Source organism: Geotrypetes seraphini, chromosome 13 (assembly GCF_902459505.1).
Source record: "Geotrypetes seraphini chromosome 13, aGeoSer1.1, whole genome shotgun sequence".
Classification (NCBI taxonomy): domain Eukaryota; kingdom Metazoa; phylum Chordata; class Amphibia; order Gymnophiona; family Dermophiidae; genus Geotrypetes; species Geotrypetes seraphini.
This window is the reverse complement of record NC_047096.1, coordinates 55,207,370-55,229,272: the sequence shown is the minus strand read 5'-3', so window position 1 is coordinate 55,229,272 and position 21,903 is coordinate 55,207,370. Positions and strand designations below refer to the sequence as shown.

Sequence of the window (21,903 nt, the reverse complement as noted above, 5' to 3'; positions counted from 1 at the left end):
ACTTATTATAAATAATAAAACCCTCTTATTCATCACACCAGAGATGTGGTTTTCAAATGTCAAACCAGCATCCAGATTTAACGTCAAACTTATAACCTGGTCTCCTGTAACAATTTCCATCCTGTCCTACCTTACTACATAAGAATTGCCGCTGCTGGGTCAGACTCGAGCGTGTTTATATCACATTGCAGGTCTTCGCAATCCTCTGAATAACTTCGTATCGTCTGCAAATTTAATCGCCTCACTCGTCGTACCAATTTCCAGATCGTTTATAAATATGTTGAAGAGCACGGGTCCAAGCACCCAACCCTGCGGCACTCCACTTGTGACGCTTTTCCAGTCCGAGTATTGTCCATTTACCCCCACTCTGTTTCCTATCCGCCAGCCAGTTTTTAATCCACATGAGTATTTCACCCTCGATTCCATGGCTTGCAATTTTTCGTAGTAGTCGTTCATGTGGGACTTTGTTGAACGCCTTCTGAAAATCCAGATAAACAATGTCGACTGGGTCACCCTTGTCTATCCGGCTGTTTACTCCCTTGAAGAAGTGCAGCAAGTTGATCAAGCAAGATCTTCCTTTGCTGAAGCCATGTTGGCTGGTCCTCATCAGATACTGTTCTTCAAGGTGCTCAGTGATGCGGTCCTTTATCAGCGCCTCTACCATCTTTCTCGGTACCGAGGTCAGACTCACTGACCTGTAGTTTCATGGATCACCCCTTCCAATCTTCCCGATTTGATCAACAGGTTGGCTATTAGTTGAAGCAGTTCCGCTATAACCTCTTTCAGTTCTTAGGCCTGTCGTTTTCTCCCTTCCTCATGTTCACTCACTGCCAGGAAAGGGATATAACAAAGGACTATATGTTTCCATAGAGTGATACACTGTTTCTCATAGCACACACATTTTAATGCTGAGGTAATGTGCACACCATTAATTTACCGTATTGGGAATAAGAGCCTTTTAGCACATGGATTAGAATGTCTCAGTGATTTTGATTAACTGCTAGCAGAGTTGAAGCCTGAGCAGTTTTTGGATTATTTGAAATACAGTAATGTTAATTGAGTGGAGTTATGTTATTTGACATGTTATACTAGTAAAGGTACTCTGGTAGTAACTCTTAATGCTTTCTGCATCTTCTAGTTTAAAAAAAGTGAAACAAAATTAAAATTTGAAAAATAATCTTGTGGTTTTCACTGTGACAGCATTGTATCTCCTCAGCAGATTAGTTTAGTTCTATGCTGTGATAAGATTCCTCATGCTTTTAGACCAGGGGTTCTCAGCCCACATCTAGCTAGTAAGATTTTCAAGATACCTGTAATGAATTTGCTTGCACTGCCCCCATTTTGTGTAAATCTATCTCATACATCATAGTTTATTCAGGATTTTATATACTGTCTTTCACAATAAAAAATGATATCAAACATTGAAAGGAACGCTATAATTCAAGATAGAAAAACCTAGCAATATCAGATTAAGAGGTAAAGATAGAGAGAGCATGTACTGCCAAAACAGCAATGAGATCACTGAAGACTCTGGGAACACTTTACTGAAGAGAGAGGTTTATAAATTTCTTATAAGATTTCTCTGATTAAAGGGATAAAGGAAGTGAAATAGCACCAAAAGGTTCCACAAAGGAAATGAAGCAGCAAAACAAGAAAAGATTGTGGAACAGAAAATTGGATGTATTAGTTTGTAGTTGAATAAGTGTCCCAAAATACAACAGCTTAAACAATCCATAAATGATGTATGCAGTCACAAATGACCCACAGAATGAAAATCAAATAATGTATAAAAGCCAATTATCAATGAGAAATAACAAACTTCTATTAGTAATGAAAGGAGTTGCCATGCAGCTCATTTTAAGAAATTGGAAAAATTGGGATAGGTTGAATTACTCATTTTGGTGGGAAACCCTGTGTTATACTTATAAAATGGAATGTTGCATTCAACAGGGACGCTTTAAGAATTTTATGGATGTTTGGGAGCCATTGGCTAAATATTGTAAAGAGGAATAATTTTTCATTTTGTGGACTTGTAAACATACACATCCTGGGGGTTGGGAATGGAAATGGTATTGATATAGGAATTAATAAATAGTTTCATGAAGGTTTTGATTTATTTGTTTATTAACTGGGAGGGTGAGGGAAAATTTATTTGTGCATTAATATTTGTAAGGTTTGTTGCGCTTATTATATAATGTACAAATATGTGAATCATTTAATAATAATATAATTTATTTTTTGTATACCGCTATAACAAAAAGTTCAAAGCGGTTCACAACAGAAAAGATACATACAGTCAATGTATATAAAGTACATAATATCACAGTCGATAAAAAGAATACATCAGTTAAACAGCAATGATAGTTAAAACAGTATCACAACTAAACATGTATTGCGCATTTGTAGTTTGAAAATCAATAAAGATTTTTTAAAAAAAATAATAATAATAATGTATAAAATACAGATGACCCAACTCGGGCTGTTTTCAGCACATACAAAATGCCTTCCTCAGGGATCTTATTGGGTCCTTGGCTATCTTAAATATAAAGGTCACAAAATCCAAATAGTTAAGGAGACTACAAACAAAACAGCAACACACACACAAATCTCTAGTGTTGGCTGGTGTCAAACAGTTGGGAGATGTGAAGCTGTTAAGCAATCAGTATATGAATGGCATGCTCCAAGAATGCAAAGATCATGAATGTCATTTACTGTTACCAGGTACTTTAACTACCGCACAACTCGTTTCCTGGCTTGAGGAAGGCTTTTTTATAAGTTTCACAACTGGTTTGATGAACAGGCCTGGTACCCTTTGGGGAGGATTATTGGAGGAACCATTTACCCAGGTAAAATATGTTGTGAAACTTGCATTGTGGATGAGCTTTGTTGTAATGGTACTGTAAATGCTCAGAGTTCTGGAGAGCTGCTCTGCCTCTGGTGACATGTGATGACAATCATCCACTTGAGTGACAGCAGTAGGGCATTTCTGTGCATAAAGATTTATTATATGTCATCCCCCTGAGTGCCTGATTCAATCTTGCTGTCTATGAAAACTACCTGTTAATTGCAGGGGTCTCAAAGTCCCTCCTTGAGGGCGCATTCCAGTCGGGTTTTCAGGATTTCCCCAATGAATGTGGCATGAGATCTATGTGCATACGCTGGCTTTCAATGCACATTCATTGGGGAAATCCTGAAAACCCGACTGGATTCTGGCCCTCAAGGAGGGACTTTGAGATCCCTGTGTTAATGTAAGCAGCAGTGCTTTCTTTGCAAAATGTGGTGTCATGCTAGCCAGCTAGATATAAGAAATGCTTATTTCTATTCTTGAATTAGAATCAGATTATAATTCCTCAGTGCTTTCCTTTAATCAAAAATCAATTATTGTTTTAATCTGTGCAAGGAGCAACTGTTTTTATAATTTTTTTCCAACAGGGGTTGAGAGTGTCTCTCCATCTGGGGGAGGGGTGCAAAATAACTTGCTTAAAAATTAAACAGAATTGGATGAAACTTGGGTATGAGAGAAAAATCAGTAAAACGACACATAGAGTTTGAAAATGGGGCCACATTGGACTGGAAGTTCCAGAGAAATAGCCCTCCTCTCTTAAAATAAAAAAAAAAAAAAAGCTCAATGCATTTTTGTGGGAGGAGAATGAAATGTAGCAGTTAGAGAACAGGGCCAAATGTCCAAACTACCTCATGCAACTACCTCCACCATCCTGTAAAATTGCCTGTCCTTCAAAACTAACCCCTGCAACTGCCTCGTACCTGCAACTCTCCCCTGTAAATAACTATACCATCATTGCATACAACCCCACTTCAAAAGACTACTATTTCAATTGCCCTACCTCAAAAACTTATCTCCCCCTCAACTACCTAATAAAAGAATGACACACTGACAAAATGTATCACCATTCTCATGCCCGCGGATAATTGTGGGAAATCATCTCCATGTCATTCTTAAGGAGAGAGGGTAGAATCAGAGTATGAATGGGCACAATCTCTGACCCTCAGGCCTTGCATTGAAGAAATGCTGGTGTAGAAGGACGTGGGTGGAGATAGACACTAAAGAATGACTTGGGATGGTTTCCCGCGGTTATCCGCGGAGATGAGAACGGTGATGAATTTTGTCACCGTGCCATTCTGTATGTATTTGTCGCCTTGCAAATTGTCCCTACTGCCAAAAAACTAACCCCCTACAACTGATCCATCATCCTGCAAATTATTCCATTTTCAAAAATTGTCTTCTGCAACAGCCCCTCCCCTAAAACTAGACCTTTACAATTGCCTGCCATGACTACTCCTATATGCTAAGGGCAAAGCTAGATTATGCTGTTGGCAAACTTTATATATACTTTGTGTGCATATGTTTAGGAGGGCTCCGTACTCTGGAGGTTAGATTTGCTAATTTCCTGACTTTTTCCAAATGTCTGTTGAATTTTACATTCATTTTCAGAAGGTAGAAGGACAGGTAATATGTCTAGACATTATTTTGAGTATAAAACCTCTATCTGCTGTTCTGCTGTCCCTCTCCCTCCCTACCCCCCCCCCCCCCATCCCTCCACTCAGTGAGCCCATAGGAGCCAACTTTTCAAAATTATCGGGGGTGCTAAACCCAACAGAAATTCTCTCTCCTTGGACACTGTCAAGGAATATATTCAATATAGGGGATGCACAAGCATCCACAGATCTAGCTCCTATAATTGAGCCTGCCCTTCCTCCTTCTTTAGTAACTTGCAGCCAAGACTAGAATTTAGATCCAGCCAGTGGGAAGGCATCAGGGGCAGAGAACTAGAATGCAACTTTAATCACTGGAATGGAGGAGATGATCTGGGGAAGTTTTTAAGGATTTGCACCTTTCAAACTGCTTTCCCCTTATCTTCTTTCCTGATCACACATACCTATGCAATCATGCCTTACCCACCATCACCCTTAATGCACTTGCACACACCCATCCACACAAGCACAGACAGGGATTGGAAAGAGTTTCATGAGCCATGCTCTGTATGCTTTCCTCAAGAGTTTAATATTGCACAAGATTATGGTCTTTGTGCTTAATGCAGGATGAGTAAATATCTCTCAGGAATAATCCTTGAACTGCTTCTTATGCTAACATTGGCCTACTTAGGCTTCTTACTGAATTTATTCCAGTCCAAAAATGAGGCAGGTGTCGCACAGATTGCATACAGTTTTGTGTAATTTACACTGCTTTTTGTAGGTTGATTATTTAGACAGATTGGTTACTAGTTTTCACTGAAACTTGTTTTCTTGCAGGTCTTATGATCACCTCTGCAGCTATTTACCATGTCCTGCATTTCTTCCACATCACCATTGACATACGAAATGTGTGTGTGTTTTTGGCTCCACTTTTCTCTTCCTTCACTACTATAGTCACATATCATCTGACTAAAGAACTAAAGGTAATTTGTGTATTCCATTTAATTGTAAAAGATGTAGTACAAAGAGGGAAGAGAGTAGGGGTTGCCTTTTTCACATCTTTTTATTCCCTAGATACTTCTCATACTGTTTGTCAAAGTGAAGTAACTTTGGGGAGTAAAAAAGTTGGTTAAGTAAAATAGTTTAAATGAATACTTTTTACTCATTTCTGAGTAGCAATTACCGCTAATCAAAAGAAATGCTTGGTTAATGCTTTCATAAATTTTAATTTCTTAGTGTGGCAACAGATCAATTCAAGATAAGTAGGTTATACACTTCATAATGCTTCTGGAGACAGAGGAAGGAGACCTATCAAAGCTACTGTCTAGCTTTGCTCTTTTTCTACTGCTTTATCAAAGAATACTAAGAGGTTACACTGAACACCAAGGCTTAAGGCACATGTTCAATTCTGTCTACTCTATCTCCACCTGCAGGGTAAACACATAAACCCATCTGTCTTGGATTGATCTGTTGCACTAAAGGAAAGAGAATTTTCCAGTAAGAACAAATTTTTCCTTTTTGCTGTTCCCATGTTAAATAATATTCATTCCTATTAGTTAACTAGTGGGCAATAGACCTGAATGAAAATTGGTTTAGCTTTTTTATAGTCCTTGTTGCTTTTCTGCTTTGTGATCCAAATAAAATGTCCATGCTCTGAGGCTTGAACTGAAAAGGTATGATGAGATATAAATAAAGCTATTATTATTAAGGGCCATACTGCAATACACTTGTATTCAAGTCTCCTCTGTGGAGCTGGTTCTAGTTGGACACATTATATATCTGATGTAGTCAGGTTCCAGGAAGGAAGAATTAATGTAGCTGCAGTAATCACTCTTACTGGTATAAGAGTGGTATTGAAAGCTTCTATCACAGAAGAGCCCTTGTCCAGTTGTCCTGAATTAGGGAAAGCAATGGACTTTAAGGACTTTTTAAAAAAATTATTTAACTATCAACTTTTCACTTTCAAATACAAGCATAAAATTATACTCGAACATAGAATCAAAGCCAAAAGAAAAATATGTACAAGAACGCCACCCAGAAAACTAATCACTTAATTAGTCCACAATTTAGGAGGCCACAGAGAGAAAACTGATCAATAGAAACAAATATTCAAAAGAGACGGCTTAAGAGGTGGTAAACCCAGCAGCCAGGTTCGCATTAATCTGTAGAAGGACCTACTGGTCCTATTGTTACTCCAACCTCTTCTTTAGCCCCAGTAAAGTCCAGCAATTGTTTTGGTTCAAAGAAAAGAACATTTTTCCTACTGTACGATATGCAACATTTTGCCGGAAACTTCAAAATAAAGGTAGCTCTCAAAGCTAGATCTCGAGAATGATAAACCAAGAAATCTTTTCTTCTTCTTTGTGAAGCTTGAGATATATCAGGAAATACACGAATAAATAAACCAAAAAATTGCTCATTTATATGTTTGAAACAAGTCTGAAGAACCAAATCTCTATCGTATTCCAACGTGAATATGACGATAAGAGTTGTCCTATCCACAACTACTTCCAATGAATTTTCCCCAAAATTGGTTAGATTCATCTCTCCATTCAAGATTCCTATATTGTCAGTGGGAGTAGAGCTTCCTGGTTTATTCCTGATGGTAAGATATCAGGCTCTCAATATAGGTGGTAAATTTTCAGATGGTATCGATAAGATCTCACGTAGATATCTACATACCATATTTCTACATCAGTGCAGGTGAACTCTTGCGTTTCTTTAAACCAATCGTTGATGTATCGCATACCACAGCCTACAAACAAATATCTCAAGTTAATTAGTTCCCCCCCTTTATTGGCAGCAGCATCTGTTTAAGTGAGAGATGAGCTATCCTACCCCTCCATATGTAGGTCTGTAAAAGTGACTATCTTCTGCTCCTCTCTAACTGACAAATACAGGGGAAGCATCTGAAAGGTACAGCTAGGAAGGTACCACCATCATCTTGTACAAATGGGTGCGACCCATCAACGATAGGGTATAAGAGCACCAGATACTATTTTCATTATTGTTATCAATCCTCTGGTACACAGTTATCTACTGTATACAGTACTCCCCTGATATTCCCCCCGCAAATTTTGAAAAACTAATACAGTTTTTACCAGGGGAGACAGGAGAGAGCAGCCAGAGTGCCGGCAAGTGAAGGAAATCACTCGTGGTATGCTCCGACCGCTCTCTCCTGCCTCTTTGGCTGCACTCTTCTGCTCGGTCATTCTCAGTCGGAAAATACCGCGAATGACCGGTGGAGCACTGTATACTCAAATATAAACTGACCTGAATATAAACCGAGGAAAAAAGGTTGATTTGAATATAAACTGCGGGGTTTAATATTCAAGTGCCTTGCCTTGCCCTGCCAGGCTCTGCACCCTGTTCCTCCCTCACTTCTCTGCCAGGCTCTCCATCCAGCCTCCTCTCTCTCTCCCCTGCCCTACCAGTCTCTGCACCCAACCTCCTCCCTCCATGCCAGGTTCTGTACCGTTTTCTCCTGTCCCTCCCAATGCCTTGCAGGCCTCCACCGGGCCTGCCGTGAAACCTGATGGTCCAGCAGTGACCGGGACAGGAGGGATCCTTACTGCCTCTTGTCCCAGCCTGATTCTAATTATTTTTATCTCCCTCCTACCTCCCCCGTGTACCTTGAATATCCCTGGTGATCCAGTGATGAATCGCAGCACGAGCGACCTTCCTTCACTCCTGTCCATGCAGAGCCGCTAGCTGATTGGCTGCTGCAAGTTCTCGCGATCCCGCTCTTTTACTATTGTAACCTGAGCTGTTTTACTCCAGGATGCAGGTGCAGGCCTTTTAGCAGCTGCTATGATTGCTGTGGTACCTGGTTACATCTCTCGTTCAGTTGCTGGCTCCTACGATAATGAAGGTAAGGGTTCTACTAAATCAAGTCAAAATTAACTGTATGCGGTCACTGAAAATGTAGATATCTTCAGTATACATCTGTTTGCCTCTCAGAAATATTTTAGTATATTCCTAGAAATCCAAAAGAGCCAGTACCTCAGAGGGGAGAAAGGGATGAGGGATATATTGAATTCGAAAGACACTCTGGTTAGTGTATAAAAATTAGTACATGAATAACTTTTTTAAAATTGATAAATGCATAACTTCCATACATAACCTGAACTCTGCACTATTTCACAAGTACATAAAAACAAGGACTGGAGGTGTCTACACCTTGTAAATACAAAACCACATACTCTCCAGTATAACTCTAATTGCCCAGCATATGCAATAAATTCTTCAAATAAGTACAGGAGAAATAAATGAAGAAAAAGTATTGTGAATGGATCTGTTCTCTGCTCGCTACAGTAGATATGTCTGTCCTCTGTTTGTTCTTCCGGTCCTCTTTTTGCTACTCTGATCCTTTGTCTGACCATGATCCAGCTGGTTTCATATCTGCTAATCAAAGGTTGTCACTACTGTCCACTTTATTCCTCCTCCTTCAAGCAGGTTTACAAGGGGTTAGGCTGAAGTTAGCATTCATCACCCTCTCCCAAGGGTCACGTGTGAGAGTCCTTGTCTCTAAGAAGAAAAGCTCAGAGACTACTCTCTCCTCCAGTCCTACCAGCAATAGAGTCCTAATTGCAGTCCCCCTGTAAAGTCAGGGTAAGGCATCACTCCATTTCTGAAGATCATCCAAAACCACCCAAAAGTCTAATGGAGACCTAGGCTCACTTCCCTCCTAGACCCCTGTTAGACCCCAGAATGGGCCTTTCCCCCTTCTGGATAGTCTTCACTTCTCATTGGGGAGTGTGTGGTACAGTGGTTAGCGCTATGGCCTCAGCACCCTGAGGTTGTTGGTTCAAATACCATGCTGTTCCTTATGACTCTGGGCAAAGTCACCTAATCCCCCATTGCCCCAGGTACATTAAGACAGAGTGTGAGCCCACCGGGTCAGATAGGGAAAATGCTTGAGTACCTGAATGTAAACCACTTAGGCTATAAGTGGTAAATACAAAAAATAAATAAATAAACAAATAAATAATTCTCTCTTATATGCAAATTAGCCTTTTCAGTTCATTTGTCAGGCACTACTCGGTCCTTCCCAATGCTCAGGGAATTATGTTGCCAGAGTTTTGAGGGAAAGCCCACCCCACCTTCCCTGTCAAACTACTACCTCCCATTGACAGGTTCCCTGTTATTCATCCTAACCTTATAAAGTGGATTAGAGACCCTCAGACCTTGGTTGTCCTCTGGTATTGTATTTTCCTGGGGATACTCTTCTCCCCATGGCAGGATGTACACCCCAGATAGCATAGGGAAAACTCCAAGGCCTGAGTCTAAAAACAGCACCCTAAGTTAGGGGGTGGTAGGTGCTCTGTTGCTGCCTAACTTAATTGCTTTTTATTGGTTTAATCAGTGCACTAATTGGCTGTGCCAATTTAAGAACCAATTAAAATACCATTAAAAAAATGGAAGTGCCTCCAAAAAGACCACCCTTATCATATCTATGGAAACACCTTACAACACCTAACGCCACTGTAGGCATGGTTAATGCCAGAAGTGGAATTAGGCATTATAGGGCGCTTCCGTGGACGCAATTCTCATGAAAGGTAGGCACCGGAAATGTAGGCCTTGAAAATCTGGTCTACATTTCCAGTACCTAGCTTTTACGTAGCCACAATTCTGTGAGTGGTGCTGTTGTATGATTGACAAGATCCAAATGCACAGTGTTCTTACTCGACTATGTCCAGTGACACAGTGACTTAGTTGAGTGAGAGTGCTGTTTGCATCTGTGGATCTTGTGCCCTGAAACAGCAGTGAATTGACTGCAAAATGATGGCCACCATCAAGGGATCCTATTTTTTTTTTTTTTTCAGATAAGCAATTCAAAACAATATAATCAATTGAATGCATATAAGTAAAATGTGTGTTTGACTGGTGGTTTGAACAAGTTTTGGAAAAGTGAAGATGTGTGAAGGTTTTTTCTTGCCATTGATTAATGGTATGGACTAATACTAGTGTTTCAGCTCACTTTATTATGTACACTTCAAATTTTCCCCTTGCTGAGTTTTTTCCCCCCCCTTCACTTATTTACATTTCTTTCTTTCTTTCATTCTCCTGTATTTTATTTGAAGAGTTTATGTTATATGCTGGGCAGTTAGAGTTATACTGGAGAGTATGTGGTTTTGTATTTCACAAGTATGCAGGGCAATTAGTATTTGCACAACTAAACTAAAAATGTCTTATCAATAGAAGGAATTTTTTTTTCACTCAAAGAATAGTTAAGCTCTGGAACACATTGCCAGAGGTTGTGGTAAGAGCGGATAGAGTAGCTGGTTTTAAGAAAGGTTTGGACAATTTCCTGGAGGAAAAGTCCATAGTCTGTTATTGAGAGACATGGGGGAGGCCACTGCTTGCCCTGGATCAGTAGCATGAAATCTTGCTACTCCTTGGGTTTTGGCCAGGTATTAGTGACCTGGATTGGCACCGTGAGAACGGGCTACTGGGCTTGATGGACCATTGGTCTGACCCAGTAAGGTTATTCTTATGTTCTTAAACTAAAAATATTAAAATGAAGTGAGTGTGGTAATCTCCCAAGCCACATGGAGGAGGTGGAGCTGACTCCCACAGTGGCATGGGTGTATGGTTTTTGATGTGATAGAGGTGGATGATTTTAGTTGTATCTAGGCCTATTGCATGATTTTTGTGCTGACTCTCTTGGCTGATGTTTTATGTTGCTATTGTAGAAACATAGCAAAATGAGGGCTGCTAAAGACCATGTGACCTATCCAATCTGCTCATCCTTACTATCCCTTTCTTTCCCTGTTTAATTATAAATATAGGAACTTTACAAATGTACTACATCTTTAACTATTTTATATTTTACATAAATTAAGGTGTTTCTCTCTTCACTTCCTATTCCTTCCACTCGGTAACAAAATGGGGTGAGATTTACTTGTTGGGGTTCATTGTGTCACTTGGATTGCTCACTTTCTTTTGAATAAATGCCATGCATTTCCCATAGAGTATTGGTTTGTTACGCTGTTTCCCTGCTTGTCTTTGTTTAATCTGTTCTCCTCATGTATTTGCCCAGGTATTGCTATATTCTGCATGCTTCTTACTTACTACATGTGGATCAAAGCTGTGAAGACTGGGTCCATCTACTGGGCAGCCATGTGTGCGCTGGCTTACTTTTACATGGTAAATATTTGTGAGTCTTGTGTGCTTTGGTGGTAAGCATTTACTTATGGAGGAAACTTCTTCAGAAGGTTGGCAAGAAGCAGGATTGGTATGTTATGAAAAATAATAATATAAAATTAGTAAATTAATAAACCCAAGGTATGTCTTTCCTAAATATCATGCCTAACTACCCTGAACTGCCATGCTAATAACATGGTCAAGAACACTGCATGTCTCTTGCCACATGGCCTTGAAATCACCAGGGAAAGATTGCTAGGAAAATTGGCACAGTTAAAGAAGTGCTTGTGAGCTGTGAATAAATTGCAGTTAAATCTTCAAAAGGCGGAGGCCCTGTGGGGCGTTAACTATGATGTGAGACTGTTTGATTACTTCTTGGAAGGGATTTAAGTTGAGGGTTCAAAACCAAGTGTGCAATCTAGGTATGGAACTGGTTTATCAGTGAAATTCCAAATCTCATCAGTTAGATGTTTTTTCAAACTGCAGCAGTTGAGGCTTTATATGAGGAGGTTCACCTTCAGAGGCTGATTTTGCTAGACTCGTATGTTCAGTGATTTACTTCAGGACTAGATTATTGTAAGATTATGCACTGAGGTCAGGGGTGTCAAAGTCCCCCCTCGAGGGCCGCAATCCAGTTGGGTTTTCAGGATTTCCCCAATGAATATGCATGAGATCTATTTGCATGCACTGTATGCTAATAGAGCTCATGCATATTCATTGGGGAAATCCTGAAAACCCGACTGGATTGCAGCCCTTGAGGAGGGACTTTGACACCCCTGATCTAGGGTGTTAAGGCAGGTAAATATCCGAGCATATTTCTTCAGTTTTGGTTGAGCCTCTACCTGTGGTGAAAAGAATACAGTTTAAGGTGTTGAATCTGACCGTCAAGGTATTAGAGAGCTTGGGTCTGAAATACCTTAGTGAAAAATGAACTTGATATATTTGGTTAGGAACCTGTGTTCTGCAAATTAGATTACTGGAGATTCTGGGGTTGAGAGTTATCTGCTTGTGCTTTTAAATTTGTGTTCCTACAGTGTGGAATAAGCTCCCTGGGGCATTCGGCCAGTTGCCACCATTGCTTACATTTAGAAGGCATTTGAAAACTTACTTGCTTAGTGTCCTTTGTATGATGATCTGGTACCTGCTGGTCAGTGGTCTTTTGTGGGTGGGAACCACACATTACAGTTAACATGCAGCTATTTAACTCATGTTGTCACTAGTGCAAATAGTGTGGGTGTACTTACTGCCTCCTGAGTAGATGGTAGTAAGTACATCTGTACAAGGTGATAAAGAATTTTCCTATGCCGTAATTGTATGGGAAGGCTTTGCACACAGGCTTTGCACTAAACCACAAGTTAATTTTTCCATCTAGTTCATAGTAAATACAAAATTAAATGCACTTTAATGAGAGCTACCTATTTTTATTGCTGTATATATTGATAATTACTTCTGCACCTTAAGGAGGACCAACATAGTATCCATACTTCTTTATAGAATACAGGGGGCAATTTTCAAAGACAGACTTTGAATAGTTTCTCTTTGAAAATTAATTCAGTAATATGTGTGTACAGATTTATACCTTCTATTAATGTGGCTATTTTTCTATGAAAATCTATCTATCTATCCATCCATCCTTTTGGAAATTCAAAACTATTGGCCTCTTTTACAAAGCCGCACTAGCGGCTGCTGCAAAGCAACAGCCCCGAAGCCCTTTAAATCTCTATGGGCTTCGGGGCTGTTAGTACAGCTTTGTAAAAGAGGCTGTATGTGTTTAAATACAGTCGAGTCGCATTATTATGACCCACCGCCTACCTCTGATGTCAGGGACTCACAGCTATTGAACAAATGCAACCGTCACGCGCAGACTTCATGGGTATATAAGGTGGGATGTCAGCAAGTTGCCAGTATAGTAACCGTGGCTGTCATGGAGAAAAAGCACAATATATCAGACATTGAAAAAGGCATGATCATCGAAGACCAAGCCAAGGATGGCAACATATCAGAAACGGTGGAGTTTGTGAACTGTTCACGGGCTGCTGTGATTAAAGTCTACCGTGAGTGGACAAATGGAACCTTTTTGACCTGACGTAACTGTGGGACTACCATGGAGCAGCTCACCATACAAACAAACCAGGGGGCTTCTAGATGTGTGTCCAAATTGACTATGCAGTGAACCCTGTTGCAAATGGGGCTTTGGAGCAGACAGCTGGTGACTGCACCCTTGCTCTTGAGGGTTCATCGCAAAGAATGTCTACAATTTGCACAGAACTTGCATAAACTGGCCTTCTCTGATGAGTCACGTTTTGAGGTCCATCGAATGAATGGATGTTGGCTTGTCAGGTGTGAAACCGCCGAGAACAAACACCCAGCAACCATTGACGTACACATTTTTTAAATTTTATTTGCTCAATTATTTAGCCCGTCCTCCCAAAGGAGCCCGAAACAGGTTACAAAGTACATCCACAATATAATATAATCGAGATAGGCCAAAGATTGCATAATTTACAATATAGATATGACAAAAAAACATATCCACTAAGCAGCTCTGGTGAGAGTAGGTGGCATAGGTGCGTTGACTCTGAATGGCATTTCTGGGTGCATGTCCTTAAGGCGCTGGGTTTGTGAAAAGGAAGGTTTTCACAATGTTCTAACAGATGGGGGGGGGGGGGGGGATTGTGTGCCATCCTCTGGGAATGAAATGTGAGTAGGAGCGTTTGCAGGCTGTTTCAGTTTTGAGAGAGCGGCCAGGAGGTATGGTCAGTTGTTTTTCTCCTTGGGACTTCAGTGGTCACTTTGGGAAGTAGATTTGTAGTTTAGTTGTCATGTAGTGTGGAATCGTTTCATGGAAGGTTTTGAAAGCGAGCATCAGGGCTTTGAAGGCACAGCGTTTTTGAATGGGAAGCCAATGCATGGAAGCTAATGCAGGGGTAACATGGTTGTGAATGCCAAGGTTTTTCAGGAGGTGGATTGCGGCATTTTGCACCCTTTGAAGGTGGGAGAGAGGTTTGGTAGGCAGGCCCACTAGTAGTATGTTGCAATAGTATAAGCGAGATAGTACAAAAGCGTACAGTAGTTGGGCGAATTAAGGTTCTAAGAAAGTATGCACGTATGGTTTTTATCTGGTGGAAGTAGTAGAAGGAGGAAGATACTAGTTTGGATGTGATCTGTCATTGATAAGTTTGAGTTGAGAGTCACTCCTAGGCTGTGGACATTATCCTTGGGTGTAAGGGTGTTTGTGCCCCAGGAAAAGGACGGACGGGGTATACGCAAAGATCTTTGTGGATCCAGAGAAGTTCTGTCTTGGACTCATTTAATTGTAACTTGTTCCTGGTCATCCAAGTCTTTATTTCAGTTAAGCAAGACTGGAGATTTTTGATTTGTGTGTCCTCGGTGTCGGCCTAGTGGGAGTAGAGTTGTAAGTCATCTGCGAAAGAGTGGATTCTGATTTGGTGTTTTTACGCTATGTCCAGTACTGGTTAGACATAGAGGTTGAAGAGGAGTGGTGATAGTAAGGCTCTCTGAGGCACCTCCATAGTGGAGAGGTTTGGGTTCAGATAAGGATTTCCGTAGTAGAACTCTTTGGATCTCTGGCGGCAGCAGTATAGTGTGGGGATTGTTTTCCTTGGTATGGTCTGGGTCCTTTGATACTTCTGGAAGGCACTGTCAACTGATATGGGTATCTCTCCGTACATGTTGACAGCCTTCCCTATGGCCGATGGGATCGTTCAACAGGACAATGCGATGTGTCATACCTCCAGAATTATTTGCGAGTGGTTCACAGAGCATGACTAAGACTTCAGCTGCTTCCCTGGTTTCTGAATTCTGCAAACCTTAACCCAGTCGAGCACATTTGGGACCACCTTGATCGACATGTTCAACAACTGGATCCACCACCACGCACTCATCAGCAACTGTTAGACGCATTGCAGTCTGCATGGCTCGAGATACCTCTAGCAACCAGCCAGCATCTTATTAAGTCACTCCTATGGCATCTAGTTGCCAGAGGCAGTTATTCTGGATATTATGTATGCCGCTTAGAAATTTGATAAGCGGGTTAACAAATTTTAATAAACTTGAACTTGATCAGTAGACGGTCATAATAATGTGACTCGACCGTGTATATAGTCCATCCCAACTCCAGCTCCATGAAAGTCTACATATGCTTACACATGTATGTATTACGAAATTTGAAAAGTTGTATTTCTGCACTCAACAACCTTGTTTTATATGTGAAAAGGCTTTTGAAAAATTGACCTCATTATATGGATTATTGGTTAGTCTGAGTATTGAAGGTAATTTGTGAAAGTTGGCTTTACATATTCTGTTTTTCCTGTTTCTGTACTAAGTGAAACTTTTGATTCTTCTGATTATTGATCCTACATTACTATGAACTATTAGAATTATTACCAAACATTCTTAAAATCATGATTTTTTTTTTATTTTTATTTTTAAAGCCCAGTGTGCTCTGTGTTTAAGGACTCTTCCTTCCTGCTGTCACATAGGTCTCCTCCTGGGGTGGCTATGTATTTCTGATTAACCTAATCCCGCTGCATGTTTTGGTTTTGATGCTGACTGGACGGTTCTCACACAGAATTTATGTGGCTTACTGCACAGTATACTGCCTTGGGACCATCCTGTCCATGCAGATTCCCTTCGTTGGGTTTCAGGTAACTACACAGAGACCATGTCAACTTCTTATCAATGCATATTGTTTCTTCCTGGGTTTTTTTTTTTTAACTTAGCATGTATAGTGTGATTGATAGTAATATTTTAAGGAAGTAGTTATTCTATGAAATACTTTAGGTAATTTCAGCTAGTACTTGTAACAGTCATTAAGATCTGTTGAAATTGTACTGTCCTAGAGTGTTGTGTTTATATCTGGATGTCTACCTCTGAAGGCATAGAGAGAGTAGAAGCAGTCCAGAGGGCAGCTACCAAAATGTTGCAGCATCCACACCCAGGTGCCCCTATGACATGAGACCTCAAGACCTAAATCTGTATACTCTAGAGAAGAAGGGTGAAGGGGAAATATGACAGACATTCATTAACCTCAAAGGTATAAATAATTCATAAAAGGGGTTTTGCAATGGAAAGAAATTTATAGAATGAGCCGATCGCGTCAGGGGGGTGCCCGATCGCAGGGGGGAGGGTGCCGGATTGCGAGGGGGCACTCGTAAATCAAGCCATGCTCGGTTTCTGAATGCACCGATTTTTGCAAATGTTTTGCTCGTCTTGCAAAACACTCGCAAACCAGTGCACTCATAAACCGATGGTACCACTATACTTCTATTGTCCCTATAATTCTTGGGAGATCCTTTAAAACAAGGGTCTCCAAACTTTTTGCCATGAGGGCCACATTGGATACTTCAGCACTTTTCAGTGGGCTGTAGTTAAAAAATAAAAAGAACTCTAGATATGAGTTTTATTGAAAGCTGAAAATTTTTATAAACTAATTACAGAGTATGTGAGATTAAATTATCGTATATTAATGACGACTAACACTACCAGCAAATTCTCATATTTTCATCACAAATTATAATAAAACCATTGATATGAAATGATGGAATTGTTTTTGTGTTTTTAAAATCTTATTAAACAGGTTCAAATTGTGAAATGCTAATTACAATTAACGACTTCAAAATGTTCATCAGATAAATTTGCCCTGTATTTGACTTGATATATTATCATTAGGAAAAAGATTGTATTGCAAAAGATACGTATGTCCCAACATTGGAGATAAATTTACAAGCAATTTTTAAATCTATTCAACACCCCGTGTTTATGGGTTTTTTTTTCGTGATTCTCATTGGAAAATTAGTCCAGTTGGCGCATTTCTGCACAATTCTTCCGTGGGCCGGATAAAATCAATATCACGGGCTGGATATTGGCCCATGGGCCTGTGCTTTGAGACCCCCCACTTAAAACAAAATCTCCCCCCCCATATATTTTCAGACATGAGTCAGAATCTTTAGCATGGGACATCTCTTGGTGTCCTGCATGTGGGACTTGAGGCTTAAGGCCAATTACAAGGTGACAACAATTGCTTCAATTTTCTCTGCAAGAAATGAAATGTATCTTTGTGTGAGTTTACATTTTTGCTTTTAGTTTAACTACAGTTTTTTTCTAAACAATGCAGTGACCACAGAGAGGGTTAGTTACTGAAATGTAACAACTCTCACAGAACTTAGGGTAAAAGTTTTGAGTATGCACAGCCCATCCTGCATACAGCATTGTCCTCACCACCTCAGTTTTTAAGAGTATTGTTTTCTGTTCTGCTGGACTCAAAAATAAAACTCTACAGAGATTTGTTTTGTTTTGTTGTTTTACACCTCTGTGGCTTGATGTTTTTGGGTTTTTTTTGCTAACTTTTCTTTCTTTCTAAAAATTCTTTGCCCTGCCCACAGTATGGTAGAAAAAAACCTGAATTTTGGCTCTCATTTTAAGTGTCTAATCTGCTTGGGCTCTGATACAGAATGCAAGCATTGTACTTACATGTTTTTATGATCCTGAAAAGACTGCCTCAAATGTCCACATTCACTGTGGATCTGAGAGAGGCTCCCATAAAGCAGTTATTTATTTACCATATTTATATTCCACTTTAACCAAAGTGGTTTACAGAGAAACATACATAATTAAAATCAACTTACTATAATCTATCCATCATCCATTATTCTCTACATACATACAAACGCACATATCTAATATAATAAAACCCTATGCGCGCATTGCGCACTTTTACACTGTGTGCTCCCTTTTTCCGTGCACTGTAAGGTCCCCACAGGTAGGAGTGCATTTGCGCGGCTTAGGGTTTTGTCAGCTTCAGGCGGCGCGGAGGCTGGACGGGGGAGCAGGTAAGAGGTGCTGTTTTCTAAAGCATTACCTACAAAAAGATGCACACAGAGAAAATCCTGGGAAAGTTCTCCATTTGGGTGCAGGGAACTTGAAAGCAGTCTGTAAGGACTAAAAGCTCACTTCCAACTGCTTTCCTCTGCTCAAAAGATGCCCAGATCAACTGAAAGGTGCTGATGGACAGGGGAAGAGAGAGGGGGGGGAGAAAAAGGAAGGGAGGCCTACTGCTGCACAGGGGGACAGGAAAGAGTTGCTGCTGGACAGGGGGGGAGATTAAAAAAAGGGAGAAGTGCTGCTGCTGGATAAGGGGAGCCATGAAGGGGTGGTGGTGGACACAGGGAAGATAAAAGGAAGGGAGAATGGGTGGACTAGCCGAGGAAAAAGAAAGGACAGAAATACAGAAAGCAGCTAGAGTAGAGAGAGAGAAAGAAATAAAGACAGACACACACACACATATTCTAGCACCCGTTAATGTAACAGGGCTATAAGACTAGAATATATATGGCTCTGTGCTTTCATGTAGGGACTCTTCAATAAACCTGCTGTCCACTTCAAAGTGCAGTACTTGCAAAAGACAACTGCTGGATCCCATTGGAACTGATGCATTTGGAGGTTTTCAGGTTCAAAATGCAACTAACTGTCTTCTCAGTGCTCTCTCAGGCCTGTTGTGGAAAGTGTCATTCCCAACCCTTTCCAAAGCACATGTGTAGACGTGAATGGTATTTTGATGACACACACACAAGTGTCCCAGATAGAATCATCAGCAGAAAGATGTTCTTAAAGAATAACATGAGGCAAAGTGTCTAAATTTTTAAAAGAACATTATATTTTAGTTGCCAGATGTCCAATATCGGAAGCTCAGTGCAACACCACCTTAATCTTCTGGCTTAACTTCCTCTCCCCAAGATCCCATAGACTCTCTTCTGATTATTTCAGGTTCAGAACCTGGATGAAGTTTATAAATGCCCCATAGACTACTGTTACAGTACAAAAACTTCATATGTAGTAAACACCTGTTTACTGGGAGTGGAGGGAGTGGTAGCCTGAGAACCAGGGGATCCGGGTTCAATTCTGGGCAAGTTACTTAACACTCCCCAATGCCCAGGTACAAAATAAGTATCTGTATATAATATATAAACTGCTTTGATTGTAACCACAGAAAGGTGGTACTGTATATCAAATTTCATCTCCTTTCCCTTACTGTAAAGCCTATCTTCAAAATTATGGATGTGAAATATAAGATCCAGCCAGCATTTAGGTTCAGCAAAGTCCAGTTCTAACACCTCTCTTGTAGTCAAGGCTGGCATGGAGAAAGCAAACAAGAACAGAATTTTCTAATATTACTCCTGGAAAAGATCCATTTTTCTTGGACCATTTAGCCAAGGAGGGGTTCTAGGATTGATGCTTTCTGACTGCATTGTAGTTCATCAGCTTAACATACAGTTGAGCATCCTTGAGCTTGGAAGTCGCCCAGTTGTAGGCTTGACTCAATGCTGCTTGATGGAAAAAGCAGTTTTGCTCATTTGTAACAGGTGCTTTCAAAAGACATCAGGATTGATCAGACTCTGAGGAGCTGGGGAATGTGCTTTGCATGGGAAAGGCCAAGAATGCTCAGATTCTCGCAGTGTGTGATGTTTCAAGTTTATAGGTTTTTATATACCGCTTATCAAGGTTATCTAAGTGGTTTAACAATCTGGTACTCAAACATTTTTCCAGTTGTGTGCCTGATCTGTGCTGCTGTTTGTGGAAAACGGTTAATGGTAAGCAACAGTGTTAAATATAACCTTTAGACAGATACCTATGACCAATTATTTTGAATGTTTGATAAAAGTACTGTTTTCCTTTTTATTCTGTCTTAAATAATTGGTTTAAGAATATATGGGTTTCAGTCTACCTGATAATTTTTGCTTTCTGTGTCGGATATATTTCAGTAAGTCTCTAATTGTTCTCTCTACAGCCAGTCCTGTCCTCTGAGCACATGGCTGCTCTTGGTGTCTTTGGTCTGTGCCAGATTCATGCTTTTGTGGATTATCTGCGCAGTAAATTAAACCCCCAGCAGTTTGAGGTGCTCTTCAGAAGTGTAATCTCTCTAGTTGGATTTGTCCTCCTCACTGTTGGAGCTGTTCTCATGCTGACAGGTAAAAATTTGCTGATAATGCTAATATCAAGCAAACAACTTGTGATAAAAGATAGTATCTTTTGGTTAACTTTCTTGGACAGAAATTTAGGACTAATGCATTTGCCAGCAATGTGTAAGACACTGGTATACTGTTTAAATACTTTATCTAAAAGTTCAAAAGGAAAGCTTCTCCTTAGACTTCTTAACAACTTTGTACACTTGGGGCTCCTTTTACTAAGCTGCGCTAGTGTTTTTAGCGCATGCTGCCAATTAGCATGCGCTAACCCCCGCGCTACGCATAAAAACTAATGCCAGCTGAATAGTGTCGTTAGCATCTAGCGTGTGCGCTAAAACCCCTAGCGCAGCTTAGTAAAAGGAGCCCTTAATATACAACCACATTTACCACTTAATTCAAAGTGCTTTCCTCGTATCAAATTTACTAAATCTTTATTTATTTATTCAATTTTCTATACTGTTCTCCCAGGGGAGCTCAGAATGGTTTACATGAATTTATTTAGGTACTCAATCATTTTTCCCTGTCTATCCCGGCGGGCTCACAATCTATCTATTGTACCTGGGACAATGGGGGGATTAAGTGACTTGCCCAGGGTCACAAGGAGCAGCGTGGGGTTTGAACACACAACCCCAGAGTGCTGAGGCTATAGCTTTAACCACTGCACCACACTCTCCCCTTCTCCTCTCTTTTGCAACTAAAGCCTGTGGCTTCAAACAGTACATTTGCTGCTTGTGGCATTAACATCATACTGACAAAAACAAATACTATGCAAGCTGAATATCCAAAATATAAAAAACACCTAAAGATATTCAGATATCACAAATTATATCAGAAATCTATGAAGGCAGGTTACTACCATGGAGAAAAAGACCTCAGTGTTCCATGGAAATCAATCCAAGAAACCACTATGACATAAACTAAGTTGTCATAGAAAAATAGAGTTAGATGTATCTTGGAATAGAGTTATTTTGAAGTATTCTATCAATATAAGAACAATCCACTGAGTTTTTTTATGACCAAGGATGTGTTTTTCTTTGACAACTTAGTTTTTGTCATAGTGGTTTCTTGGATTGATTTCCATGGAACACTGAGGTCTTTTTCTCCATGGTAGTAACCTGCCTTCATAGATTTCTGATATAATTTGTGATATCTGAATATCTTTAGGTGTTTTTTATATTAACATCATACTGCCTTTACAAACAACTGATGGAGCTCTCTTATTTGCTGGTCCTGGCTTTCTTGTCTTAAAGCACAGCAGTTATTTTCAGTTATCTCCAACTTACAGTCAGTTTCTCCAAGTACACTTTCCAGTCAGGCAATAACATTTCCAGTGTAAACA

At 40.1% G+C, this 21,903-nt stretch overlaps 1 protein-coding gene across 1 annotated transcript in view; it reads left to right on the top strand.

The window, feature by feature from the left end:
• The window catches only part of STT3A (STT3 oligosaccharyltransferase complex catalytic subunit A), a 119,635-nt gene that overhangs the window by 38,324 nt on the left and 59,408 nt on the right, over nucleotides 1-21,903 (top strand). Inside the window, exons 4-9 of the mRNA XM_033919253.1 lie at nucleotides 2,722-2,846; nucleotides 5,272-5,417; nucleotides 8,215-8,305; nucleotides 11,477-11,583; nucleotides 16,083-16,247; nucleotides 20,387-20,567. Coding sequence (XP_033775144.1) covers nucleotides 5,277-5,417; nucleotides 8,215-8,305; nucleotides 11,477-11,583; nucleotides 16,083-16,247; nucleotides 20,387-20,567 — 685 coding nt within the window. The 5' untranslated portion in view covers nucleotides 2,722-2,846; nucleotides 5,272-5,276. The remainder of the gene's footprint in view (nucleotides 1-2,721; nucleotides 2,847-5,271; nucleotides 5,418-8,214; nucleotides 8,306-11,476; nucleotides 11,584-16,082; nucleotides 16,248-20,386; nucleotides 20,568-21,903) is intronic.